The following is a 14,222-nucleotide window of genomic DNA, read 5'->3' as shown; positions in this document are numbered from 1 at the left end:
ACTCAGCTCTTTTTCATGCAATGACAGTTTATAGTGGCAATGACCAGAAACACCATAAGTATAATAAAGTATAATAAAATAGTCCACATGATGATACATTACATTCACACACCTTATGAAGTGAAATGGTGCTGAAATGTAAATCATTTTCAGTGAATTTTCCTCTTCATTTCAGAACAAATACAAAACTGTTGGTGCCTCTAGAAGTCAAATATGTCCTGATGTGTCAGTTTTTCCCCCATAAGCACAATTATGAATGATAATTAAGAACTGTTAATAATGTTCCTCAAAACTTTGGAATGTTTTGACTTTGGAAGGTTTTTTAATGGTTCCTTTATTTTTTTATTATTCTTATATATATTTATTATATATTTTTTTTTTTTGCGGGGGGGGGTATACTAACATGGTGAGTGTATACTGTTTTGCATTATTACACACTATTTTTGCTATTGACACATTCTGTATTGTTAAAAGCACTATAAAAATAAAGGTGACTTGACTTGAAAAAATAGGAGACATTTTAAAAAATTATTTTAATGTGAATTTTCCAATATAAGTGAAACAACAACATTCGTTCTGTTGTTATTTCATTCCCTGTTGTTGTTATTAGCACTTTCTAATAATCTGACTGTTGCTTTTTAGCGTCTGATGCTCGTTTTCCTGCTATTGTCTGGCATAGATGGCCCCGGCCTCCTTAGAGCGCGTCCCTCCCACCTCCCCGAACCCCCCAGCCCTCCCTTCAGCACCAAACACACACACACTCTCTCTCTTTCCTCTCCTTTTCTTCCTCCGCTTGCAGCTTCAGACATTTGGGGAATCCAGAAACAAGTTGTTCCCGCAAAGAGGCATTGCAACTTAGTATAAGTAGACTCTGAATGAACAGAGGAAACCGAAAGAGGCTGTTTCACTAAGAGCCTTGACATTCCTGCCCTCCCGTGTTCGCTCCTTCATGTCTTTTGTTGTGGACACTGACTGCGCTGGCTGGACACCGTGAGACACTAGAATATGGACATAGAGACTCTGTAGAACCCGACACGCTGCATGTACGCTCGACTTGCTGGTAAGTGCCTGTTTTAAGATCCCTCTCTTCAGCTATCATTTCATTTGACAGGAAGCATCATCAAGAGCTCGCTTCAGGTCTCTAGAACTTTTCCCTCAAGTTTCAGCTCAGTGACATCTCGGTCCCGTCCGAGCCTTTCCTTGTCAGGCTTTCTCAGGCTGTCTTTCTTCCCCCGCTGCCTGGGATCATTCGGAGCGCCTGGACTCAGATTACTGGCTTCCTCCTGTTGTTTGCGGGTGCAGGTTTTCTCCTCCGCACTCCCACGCTCTAGCGCAGAGGGGAAGGAAAGCGCTGATAAGAGTTTAGGAGTCTCAAGGAGAGTGGCTTTTGTTAGCTGCCTCGATGTGTTGTCTTAAAAGGAGGGGAACTTTTAGCAGCATGCGACCCGTTTTCTACACTTGTTTTGTTGTTTTTGGAGGTAACGTCCCTTTTTATGGGTGGAGGGTGTGAAAATTGGAAACAGACCCACCCTGAGTTGAAGTGAGTCAGACGGCATATGTGCATCTGTGTCAGTCTGGGACAAATAACAGTCCAATGACTTAGAAAAGGCAAAATGAGAGATGTCTCGAGATGTTGGACATGGGAACTCTCGGGAGGCTTTAAATGGTTTGGATGGGATTTGTAATATTTTAGGTTTGGGAAGCGGAAAGGGAGGATAAAGTGATGGTTGGTGTTTGTGTTCTGGGTGGGTGGAATATGATTGGATATCTGCAGCCATGCACTCTCTTAAACGTTTTTCAAAGGTTACTTAGCTGCTTCTTTTCAAGAGTTGACTAAAAGGGTTATTATAAGTTCTTCAGATGTCTGTATTGGTTTGGGTTCTTTAACGCACCAGTACATCTAAAACAGTGCCATCATGCTATAAAACCAGGTTTTGCCTACCAAAAGTGACTAGAACTTAGAATGTACTTAATGCAACATGTAGAAGAATTCTGTCTATATAACAATAATTATAGAATAACTGTCATAAAACCCACCAATCAGTGCTAGAAGATAAATCTGACTGAATACATTTATAGATTTATATTATATTTACATGCATATTTCATCAAAAGTCCACACTTGTCTCTGTGAATGTTTGTGTAAGATATGATTTTGTCAAATACTTGAGATGTTAGACAAGAGAACTCTCGAGAGGCTTTAAATGGCTTGGACATGAGTTGTAATATTTTGGGTTTGGGAAGCAGAAAGGAAGGATAAAGTGAAGGTGTGTGTTTTCTGAGTGGGTGGAATAAGATTTGATATCTGCTTCCATGTATGCTCTTAAAAGTTCTTTAAAGGTTCATTGCTGCTTCATTTGCAGGTCCACTTTTCAAGAGTTGACTTAAAGGGTTATTATAAGTTCTTCAGATGACTGTAATGGTTTTGGGTTTTTGAATGCACCGGTATATTTAAAAAGGTGTCATCAGGCTATAAAACCAGGTTTTGCTTACTAAAAGTGACTAGAACTGGAATGAGTAATAATTTACCGTATTTTTGCCTCGTCATGGACTGAATAATAAGAAGTTTCTTCATTGAAACTGAAAGATGCATTCATTTAGAGTTTTTCAAGGATTTGATCTTTTTGTGGACATGGACTCAATAGTGGAGATTTGGGAGGAAATGCCCTCTTCTCACATCCATGAGGAAGTGGCCTTGTGGCCGGCCTTGTGATACATTTGTCCCTCAGACTGATGTAGACGCCTGTTTCCCCAAAATCTCACGGCTGCTCGCGTTTGTCTATGCGATATGCCAGTTTTAACATCGAAATTGGGAAGTAAACGTGCAATATGTTGAAGTCTTTAGTTTTGAACTTTAAAGGGAGAAGCTTTGGTTATGCGTGCTGCCAGTTTCTGCTGAAGTAGTCAATGAATAGCATGTCATAATCCCTGAAGACCAAACCCTGGAAATTTGACACGATTGCAAGACACCCGGTAGCTTCCGAGCTCATGTGAAACCCAAGTCAGATTTGCTCTTTGTACGGTCTGTGTTTTCAGAGCGATCAAGCTTGTCTCAAGTGGCCTGAGATTCCCAGGTTTCGAGGGGTATTCATTTACACACGGATTTAAAACCCTCTTCCTCTCATTATCCGCTCTCTGCTGTACCCTTGTCTCTCTGGAGCGCCTGTGCTATTAGTGATAAGACCGAGTAGCGGTAGCATTTCCTGTCCTGAGCAGGAAGAGTTGCTCTCTGTTCAGCCGCTGGCTTGTCCTGTATCCATCCTCTGATCCACTGGGAATATCACTGTAGTGTTGAGGGTAGCTCTCGGATCATCCAGCTGCTGGCAACCATACTGAACTGCCTGTCCATCTGGACTGCCACATGCTGCAAATTGATATCACTCTCATTGTTGAGATAGCAAAGATACAATCAGCTTAGATGTTCACGGACCATTGCTTAAAAAAAAAAATAAAAAAATAACAACAACTATAAAATGGCGGCAAACAGTTAGTTTTGGAATACTTTGCATAAAATGTCCACTCTTCCTGACAGATACTGTATGAAATATGTGTCTTGAGAAATCAAATGTAAACAGCAAATGAGAATCTGACACATGTTAGCCAACCAGAAAGCTTGAAGGCCAGTGGCAAAAGTTTGGGGTGGGGTTTTTGTTCAAACAATGATAAACAAATAGGTGCCTAAGGTATTCTGGGTGAGAGTTAATGAGTTGCCAAATGGTGGCTAGGGTGTTCAGTGTTGCTAAGGCATTACTAAATAGTTGCTAGGGAATTGCTAAGTGGCTGCTGGCTGTTCTAGATGGTTGCTACAGTAGGTGTTCTACATGGATGTTAGTGTGTTGTTAAATGGTTGCTAGATGTTTTGGGTGGATGTTAGGGTGTTGTCAAGTGGTTGCTAGTTGTTCAGGGTGGATATTAATGTGTTGCTAGTTGTTCCTTCTTAAGTGGTTGCTAGGTGCTCTGAGTGGATGTTAGGGTGTTGTTACGAGGTTTATACATGTTCTGGGTGGATTTAATGTGTGTGTTGCTAGGGGTGGTCGTTTGTTAAGTGGTTGCTAGGCACTCTGGGTGGGTCAGGGTGTTGCTAGGTTTTTTGGGTGGATTTTGGGGTTGTTGTTAAGTGGTTGCTAGGTGTGGATATTAGGGTGTTTTAAGTTTATGCAATTTTTAAATAGTTACTGTTAGGGAGTTGCTAAGTGGTTGCTAGGTGTTCTGGGTGGATGTTAGGGAGTTGCTAAGTGGTTGCTAGGTGTTCTGGGTGGATGTTAGGGAGTTGTTAAGTGGTTGCTAGGTGTTCCAGGTGGATGTTGGAGTGTTGTTAAGTAGTTACTAGGTTTTCTGTGTGGATGTTATGGTGTTGTTAAATGGTTGCTAGGTGTTCTGGGTGGATGTTAGGGTGTTGTTAATTGGTTGCTAGGTGCTCTGGGTGGATGTTAGTGAGTTGCTAAGTGGTTGCTAGGTGCTCTGGGTGGATGTTAAGGTGTTGCTAAGTGGTTGCTAGGTGCTATGGGTTGATGTTAGGGTGTTGTTAAGTGGTTACTAGGTGCTATGGATGGATGTTAGGGAGTTGATAAGTGGTTAATAGGTGCTCTGGGTGGATGTTAGGGTGTTGCTAAGTGGTTGCTAGGTGCTCTGGGTGGATATTAATGTGTTGCTAGTTGTTCCTTCTTAAGTGGTTGCTAGGTGCTCTGAGTGGATGTTAGGGTGTTGTTACGAGGTTTATACATGTTCTGGGTGGATTTAATGTGTGTTGCTAGGTGGTCGTTGTTAAGTGGTTGCTAGGCACTCTGGGTGGGTCAGGGTGTTGCTAGGTTTTTTGGGTGGATTTTGGGGAGTTGTTAAGAAGTGGTTGCTAGGTGTGTGATATTAGGGGTTTTTAAAGTGGTTGCTAGGTGTTTTCAGGGTGGTTGTTAGGGAGTTGCTAAGTGGGTGGCTAGGTGTTCCGGGTGGATGTTTAGGGAAGTTGCTAAGTGGTTGCTAGGTGTTCCGGGGTTGATGTTTAGGGAGTTGTTTAGTAGTTGCTAGGTGTTCCAGGTGGATATTAGGGAGTTGTTAAGTAGTTACTAGGTTTTCTGTGTGGATGTTATGGTGTTGTTAAATGGTTGCTAGGTGTTCTGGGTGGATGTTAGGGAGTTGTTAAGTGGTTGCTAGGTGCTCTGGGGTGTGGATGTTAGTGAGTTGCTAAGTGGTTGCTAGGTGCCTGGGTAGATGTTAGGGAGTTGCTAAGTGGTTGCTAGGTGTTCTGGGTGGATGTTAGGGTGTTGCTAAGTGGTTGCTAGGTGCTCTGGGTGGATGTTAAGGGAGTTGCTAAGTGGTTACTATGTGCTTGCTGGGTGGATGTTAGGGTGTTTCTAAATTGGTTGCCTAGTTTTGTTCAGGGGTGGATATTAATGTGTTGCTAGTTGTTCCTTCTTAAGTGGTTGCTAGTGTGCTCTGGAGTGGATGTTAGGGTGTTGTTACGAGGTTTCTACATGTTCTGGTTGGATTTAATGTGTGTTGCTAGGGGGTCGTTGTTAAGTGGTTGCTAGGCGCTCTGGGTGGATCAGGTGTTGCTAGGTTTTTTGGGTGGATTTTGGGGTTGTTGTTAAGTGGTTGCTAGGTGTGGATATTAGGGTGTTTTAAGTGGTTGCTAGGTGTTCAGGGTGGTTGTTAGGGAGTTGCTAAGTGGGTGCTAGGTGTTCCGGGTGGATGTTAGGGAGTTGTTAAGTAGTTACTTGGTGTTCTGGGTGGATATTAGGGAGTTGTTAAGTAGTTACTAGGTTTTCTGTGTGGATGTTATAGGGAGTTGTTATAAGTAGTTACTGTAGGTGTCTGGGTGGATTGTTATGGTGTTGTTAAATGTTGCTAGGTGTTCTGGGGTGGATGTTGGGTGTTGTTAAGTTGTTTCTAGGTGCTCTCTGGGTGGATGTTAGTGAGTTGCTAAGTGGTTGCTAGGTGCTCTGGGTAGATGTTGGGGAGTTGCTAAGTGGTTGCTAGGTGTTCTGGGTGGATGTTAGGGTGTTGCTAAGTGGTTGCTAGGTGCTCTGGGTGGATGTTATGGTGTTGTTAAGTGGTTACTAGGTGCTCTGGGTGGATGTTAGGGTGTTTCTAAGTGTGTGCTAGTTGTTCAGGGGTGGATATTAATGTGTTGCTAGTTGTTCCTTCTTAAGTGGTTGCTAGGTGCTCTGAGTGGATGTTAGGGTGTTGTTACGAGGTTTATACATGTTCTGGGTGGATTTAATGTGTGTTGCTAGGTGGTCGTTGTTAAGTGGTTGCTAGGCACTCTGGGTGGGTCAGGGTGTTGCTAGGTTTCTCTGGTGGATTGTTGTTAGTTGTTAAGTGGTTGCTAGGTGTGGATATTAGGGTGTTTTAAGTGGTTGCTAGGTGTTCAGGGTGGTGTGTTAGGGAGTTGCTAAGTGGGTGCTAGGTGTTCCGGGTGGATGTTAGGGAGTTGTTAAGTGGTTGTGCTAGGTGTTTCTGGGTGATGTTAGGGAGTTGTGTAATGGTTACTAGGTTTTCCGGGTGGATGTTAGGGAGTTGTTAAGTAGTTACTTGGTGTTCTGGGTGGATATTAGGGAGTTGTTAAGTAGTTACTAGGTTTTCTGTGTGGATGTTATGGTGTTGTTAAATGGTTGCTAGGTGTTCTGGGTGGATGTTAGGGTGTTGCTTAGTGGTTGCTAGGTGCTCTGGGTGGATGTTAGAGTATTGTTAAGTGGTTGTTAGGTGCTCTGGGTGGATTTAGGAGTGTGCTACAGTGGTTGCTAGGTTTTCTGGGTTGATTTTTAGGTGTTGTTAAGTGTTACTAGCGTGCTCTGGGTGGATGTTAAGGAGGTTGCTAAGTGGTTACTATGTGCTCTGGGTGGATGTTAGGGTGTGTTTCTAAGTGGTTGCTAGGTGCTCTGGATGGATGTTAGGGAGTTGTTAAGTGGGTTAGTAGGTGTTCTGGTCTTGTTATGAGGTTGCTAGGTGCTCTGGGTGGATGTTCTGGGTGGATTTTAGGGTGTTGTTTAGTGGTTGCTAGGTGTTCCAGGTGGATGTTGGAGTCTTGTTATGAGGTTGCTAGGTGCTCTGGGTGGATGTTGGGGTGTTGTTATGAGGTTGCTAAGTGTTCTAGGTGAATGTTAGGGTGTTGCTAAGTGGTTGCTAGGTGCTCTGGGTGGATGTTAGGGTATTGTTAAGTGGTTGTTAGGTGCTCTGGGTAGATGTTGGGGAGTTGCTAAGTGGTTGCTAGGTGTTCTGGGTGGATGTTAGGGTGTTGTTAAGTGGTTGCTAGGTGTTCTGGGTGGATGTTAGGGTGTTGCTAAGTGGTTGCTAGGTGCTCTGGGTGGATGTTAGGGAGTTGCTAAGTGGTTACTAGGTGCTCTGGGTGGATGTTAGGGTGTTGCTAAGTGGTTGCTAGGTGCTCTGGGTGGATGTTGGTGCGTTGTTACGAGGTTGCTTGGTGTTCTGGGTAGTTGCTTACTGGCCTGTTTCAAAAATCTTTCTCCCAAGCCTTTGTAACACTGTTTCACCCTGTTTTCAACATTCAGGCAAAAATTCTCAATTTGATTACTGAATGAAACCCTATGATCAGCAGCTTTACTGATGCTTGTCTTAGCAGCACCACTAATTAATCCGGTCAGCCCTGGAAATGGTGACAGGAAACGAGATCTCTCATCATCATGTTCTCCCAGAGGCCAGCTCACATGAAGCCCTGAGGTCAAGAGGGGTGAAGAGGTCACCTGACTGCACATCCTTTCAGGCAAAGTTCGATCCTTAAAGCACTCCATTCCCAGACAAGCAGACACATGTCCACACCATCAACGTCAACAGCCCAAAAGAGCCCATCTGCACGCTTTCATGAGTACTAAACAAACGTGCAAGTGGAGTAATACACTTTTTCCTCTACTTTCAGATGAATTTTGATTTCATAAATCCATTTGATAAATGGAATGGAAAGGCATCAGTAGGTGGCACAAAAACGCTTTAACCTTTCAGAACACATCAGCTGCAATCACTCACACAAGCCGCCTGGACATACTGCAGGAATATTTTTTGAGCATGGCATGACAGTGTAGCTCCATACTGAGCAGGATATGAGAAAACTATTTTTGTCCTCAACAATTTTGGGATTATCCACATGAGTGGTTTGTTTATAGAGTCATTGCGAAGGTTCCTCTCAGATGTGGTCATATGTTAGATGCCCTCCTCTGGTGACTTCAGTGAACTGAATAAATAGGAAACGTCTATAAATAAGTGCATGGAATAGCCTCTTGTCTCCACAACATAAGATGCTCAGTATACATGACCTACTCGTAAAACATGTGGTGGTTTGCCTTCGATCAATTTCCTGTTGAGCATTAGGCGTTTGTTTCCACCTTTCAGCATAAATTGAGTTACACAGGAAGTGCATGCTGAATAATTTTGTGCATTGTGATTGTCATTTTATCCAGTGACCTGCTGACCTTTTGTGATGCAGTAGACTTGATTTATTCTGTATATTGTGTGCACATATCATTGTATGCGTTATATTGTTTGCATTTCTCATCTAGCGATTGGTCTGCAATCAAAGGTCAGATATCTCAATATGAATATACTGTATGAGTTTCTTATCAGATTCTTCAGAAACCAAATTGTCAGAATCTGAGCTAAAACATTTTCAAAGCACTGTACTCTGCGTTAAGAGTTGTCTCAGTAAATATATATACATATATATATATATATATATATATGTGTGTGTGTGTATATATATAATATATATATATTTTTTTTTTTTTTTTATTTTTTTAAGTAAATTCTGGAGGAACATCTGAAATAACTTTCCTCTGAAATGTATTACCAAGATACTGGAAGTAATTACATTGCTCATAGGTTAAATTTGACATAAGTGCAAACTTACTTGCCTGGTAACTATCTCAATGTCAACACCATCTCACACTTTTCTCTCAATTAGAGGACGTCAATATGTTTTGCGCTTTCTTATCAGTCACTAAACAAATGTCGAGCACAGAAGGGAAAAACCTGCTGATGGCAGGCCAGACCTTTCCTGGATGAACACACATGGAATGGCCAGTTATTAATAAATTATTTCCAGGGAAATCCTTACTGTAGCGCTCTGATTCATGATGAACATGCTGTGAAATCAGAACAAATCATGCTTTTATTGCTCAGATACGAATTGTGAGGGTATGGGGTCAAGTTTTCATGTGTAACCGTAGGTCTGTTTTGTATGGAAAGGCTGCTTCTGCCACGGAATATAAAAAAAGGTAATTGCAATCTTTTTTTTTCCTTGCAGTTCTGAGTTATATTTCACTAATCATACTTTTTCTGTTAATTCTGAGAAAAAAAACGTCAACAATTCGGAGGATGTTTAAACACACAATTTAAGCTAATTACGAATTGTGAGATTATAAGCGCACAAAAACAACAACAACAACAACAAAATATATATATATAATATATATATATATATGATATATATATTATATATATATATATATATATAATAATAACAAAAATTAACAAATAGAAAATGAATCAATAAAATAAAAATAATAAATAAATAAATTACTTAATTAATAAACTCCAACTTGTAAGATAAAAAGTTGCAATGATGTATTTGTGAGATTTAAACTCAGAATTGCATGAGGAACTCGAAATCTCCCAATTTTGACTTTTTTTTCTTCAGAGTTGTGAGTTGATCTTTCGCAATTCTGTTTTCATAACAGAAATTATTTTGTAAGACCAAGTGTTGTAATTATATTGTAAGTACATCTTCTTATTTACAAGTCTGAGTTTACATATTTTTTCTTAGAATTGCAAAAACAAAGTCAAAATTTTAAGATATAGAGTTGCAATCACCTTTTTACATTTTTAATTCTGTGGCAGACATGGGCTCCTGTAGATTTTGAATACATAGTATTTTTAATAAATTGTAATTTTTTTTTTTTTTTTTTTTTTCTTTTTTGCTTACACATACTTTCATAACTGTGAGCATTTGCCCATCAGGATCACTGGCTGGATAAGGAAATAAAAAGAATGTGAATGATTTGGGTTCAGGTTTCTTTTCATTTTGGTCCACGGGTGGTATTTTTTGTTGACCATTCCAGACTTATACCAGTTTTTCTTTTTCATTTTATCAATTCCTCTGTGTGTTGGAGGGCTGACTGTTTTTATGTGATTCCTGGACGTGACTCAGAGCATGACAGGAACTCTCATGCGTAACTCATGCATTTGAGGGTCTCTTTAGCAGTGTATCATCACCGCGCCGCTGTCTGGTGCGACGTAACTACTGAAACTGACATGTAAAGCCGTTGAGGGTTCCATTATGTCACTATGTTGACCCTGTTTTCCATGCTGGTCGTTCTGCATTTCACTGCACGTCTCAATTTCACCCGTATCCTCATCTGCAAAGACATCTGAAAAGTATTTTCAAGTTGGACAAACATTCTGGACTGAAAGTCCCTGACTTACTTTTGTAAACACTTTTATAAAAGGTTTCATATGCATGGTGTTAAATGCTTGTGGAGCCAACAAGTCAAAATGTACACTGTTTTCTTTCTTAATACATGATCCTGGTGTTATTGTGCACAATTCATCAGTACACGTTTTTTTAAGATAAAAATATATACTTTTTTGTGTAACGTCTCCTGAGCGATGGACAAATAACTGCTAAGGCTGCTGTTGTGGGTGATGCAACATTTCTGAAACCTGGCCAGTAGTTACATTTGGACATTTTGCATTGCAGTTAGGATTTGTCAAGATGTGTTCAGGTCTTTTTCACTTATATATGAATATGTATCACATTACAGAAGTAAAATAACTTACATGATTTTCAAAAACTAAAAATATAATATTAAAGGCAGTATTTCTCAGTATCACTTGTTAAAGTAAATAAAATTAAATAAACTAAAACTAAAATAAATATTTAAAAAATAATAAAAATGACAAAAATCTACAACAAAATTACTAAAACTTAAAAAAAAAAACAGATTTATACTAAAATATTACTGTTTCAGAGAACCATATAGCCAAACTAAAAACCTTATACAGAAAAAAAAGCAAAATAACATCTAAAAAAAAATCAGTAAACTTTTGTTATGCTAAAATTTTTTAATATTAAAATTTTTTTTTTTTTACATTTGTGTTTCATCAAGGCTGTCATCATGAATGCACAAGCATGTAGCAAAAATTCAGTTAAATAAAAATCTTAAAGGTACATCTTAAATTGTAAGTTTAAAACTTGGTTGAAACCCTAAGAAGGTACATCTTAAATTGTAAGTTTAAAACTTGGTTGAAACCCTAAGAATGTAAGCGTGACCTTTCAGTGATCTGTTGTTTGGCTTGGCCAACGATTTCAAGCTCTGTCTTTCAATACAGCAGCTACTAGGTGTTTTTCCTGTGTGTGACAGATTTCAGAACTGAAATACGGTAAGGACGACTTCACAGTATAACCACTGAAAGGAACTGATGAGCGTTAGCGAGAGAGAGGACGAGAAAGAGCGAAGACGAGTAGAGACACAGCCCAGGTTTATTTTTAGCCTTTCTTTCCACCTCTTCCACCCACCTTTTCAGGATTGTTGTTGTTGAAAAAGGTGGGCCCGCTGTCGAATGATGTCAAATGTTGTCAGTGGCGGTACAGCACGTCCACCTCAGAGCTCGCTGGGAATTACCCCGTGTCGCCTCGAGCTCTTTCGCCATCCATATCGCTCCGCAAACTGAAATCTCACTACAGTTTCCACTCGGGAAAGTCTGTGCCTCATAAAGCCATATGAATGCATTTATGCTGACAACTTTTTCCATCATACTTGCTTTTATTTGACTGGTTTTATTAGGGCAAAAAGTGAATTATATCTGTGTCTTCTTTCACTATGTTTTCTTATTCTAATGATTTATGGACTCCTTTTATTGTAAATTCCATTTATTACACTTTATTTGAGAAGAAAAACAAACAAACTGCCGTTTCCCTGAATTTAGTCTTTTTGTGGAGTTCCTCATTTTAACCTAGCGGTTCCCATATTTATATCTGGCTCGAAAGTTCTGTAAATCTCTCTAGAGACAATTTTAGGGAATTTAAGAAATTGCGCCTCTTAAAGAAAAACACAATACTTCTTGCTTCCTGAAACCCCATCTGGCAGTTAAAGGAACAGTTCATCCAAAAATTAAAATTAGCTGAACATTTACTCACCCTCGGGTTACCCAAGATTAGGATGAGTTTGTTTCTTCATCAGAACAGATTTGGAGAAATGGAGCATTGCATCACTTGCTCAGTCCTCTGCAAGTGAATTGGTGCCGTCAGAATGAGAGTCCAAGCAGCTGATAAAAACATCACAATAATCCACAAGTTATCCACACCACTCCACAACACATTTTTAACCACAAACCATTGTTTCCAGTTCATTACAAGAATATATATTAATTAATTAATTAAGTTTATTTGTAACATTAATTCTGATGCAGTGCCTTGCCTCATAGACTTCCATTTTATTTGCATTAATGCCCTTTCTTTTTCGTTTCTATTTTTGTAATTCAAAATTATATATATATATATATATATGATGTTTTATACATAAATGTTAGTATATAATATTTTACACATAAAAAAGTGACATGATATAACTATATTCAAATACATTAGCATTTTCAAAATTTTATATTAGCATTTCAACAAAAACAAACAAACAAAAAAAAAAGTGTTTTCGAACGTGCATTATTGTATGTAAAGGTTTTATACACTGCTGTACAGAAGTCTTATGTCATTAGCATTTTCAGAATGGTTTTGCTGTAGTGTGTAAGTAGGAAATGACATTTCCAAACATTCATTTTGCTATTAAAAGGAAGAATCCAGTGAGATTTATTGGAAACAGAAACAGAGAAACAGAACAAACTGAGAATACATACATACAGTGTATATGCACATATGGAGTGTTTGAGTGTGTTTTTCTTGAAAAGCCCCTCACTCTGTCCCTCTATGTTTTTTCCAGGCTGTAATGTAGTACAGACTGGTGTATTGATGTGCTGGTGGTCTCTGATGTAGGTGATCTTCACATGTCAAATGGTTTCCAGCAGCAGTAACTGAACTCTGAGCACCGTAGCGATACGCTTTCAGCTGCCCACATTTACCCACACACCCAAAAAACACTGGAAAGAGAGCGTGGAAACACTTCATATATGCCTCTCTTCACACCTCATCCTCCTGTGATTTTTTTTTTCAATATGCTTCATTGTTTACTAAAAAAGAGAGTGCAAGACTGTTGGCCATCATTTCCAAAACCAGAAACCCAGCGCAGTGACCTGTGCGTCACTGAGAATGAGTGCATTCGTGTGTTTAAGTGCACACTATGTTGTGCAACTGCACTCATTAGATTCAGTGTTTGAGTTAAAGGTTCATGATGTGATAACAGCCTGTTTGAGTGTCATTAGAATAAAAGCAGCCACAGCGTTACCTCTGACCTTCATACTGTGTTAGCACTTTATTAAAGCAACTGATTACATTTGATTATGTTTTGGATTACTTTTCTAAATTTCTAACAAATGTTTTTGACTGTTAATCAGTTAATCAGGTTGTGGCCTAAAGCTTTCGGTGGCAATGTAGATTGATGTGATTGGCAGACGTGCTGCGCTGAAAATTCAAATGAAAACCAATCAAAAGCATCAGACTAGCATGGCTTTACTAAATGGCCTTTTAAGTGGCAGAACACATAAAAAAAAAAAAAAAAAAACGGCAAAGCAACAAATTAATATTATTCAATATATCATAAAATATTCAGATGAAACCCACTTTGTAATGATAACGTTATGATTTTCATAAGTAACTGTAGCTTAATTACATATTTTTTTCAGTAACTGTAACTGATTACACTAACATTTATTTTGTAATTAAATTACATAACATTATTACATGTAACTAGTTACTCCCAACACAGTACTTTAATAATAATGATTAACCTAGCTACAATGTTCATTGTTGTACTGAATCACTAAAAGTATTTACACATTGTGTAATATATATAAAGAGACAGAGAGGGAGAGATCGTTTTATTTTATTTTATTTTATTTTATTTTATTTTATTTTATTTTATTTTATTTTATTTTAAATTAATGTATTTATGTACTGTCACAGATTTTTACTAATTTTTGTCATTTAAATGCTGAATAAAATCATTAATTTGTTTTTTAAAAAAATCAAACATTTTGAACATAGTTTGCATACATATTTCTTTAGTATTACTTACACACGCACACACACACACACACACACACACACA

The 14,222-nt window shown here is 38.9% G+C and overlaps 1 protein-coding gene across 1 annotated transcript in view; it reads left to right on the top strand.

Annotated features, from left to right (window-relative positions):
- The first annotated feature begins 762 nt into the window (after positions 1-762).
- The window catches only part of LOC109061811 (histone deacetylase 7-like), an 85,032-nt gene continuing 71,572 nt past the window's right edge, over positions 763-14,222 (top strand). The window contains exon 1 of the mRNA XM_042750833.1: positions 763-1,060. Within this exon, the coding sequence (XP_042606767.1) occupies positions 1,042-1,060 (19 nt within the window). The 5' untranslated portion in view covers positions 763-1,041. The remainder of the gene's footprint in view (positions 1,061-14,222) is intronic.

Source organism: Cyprinus carpio, chromosome B23 (assembly GCF_018340385.1).
Source record: "Cyprinus carpio isolate SPL01 chromosome B23, ASM1834038v1, whole genome shotgun sequence".
Taxonomy (NCBI): Eukaryota; Metazoa; Chordata; class Actinopteri; order Cypriniformes; family Cyprinidae; genus Cyprinus; species Cyprinus carpio.
The sequence above is the reverse complement of the archived record's forward strand: the minus strand, read 5'-3'. Positions and strand labels throughout refer to the sequence as shown.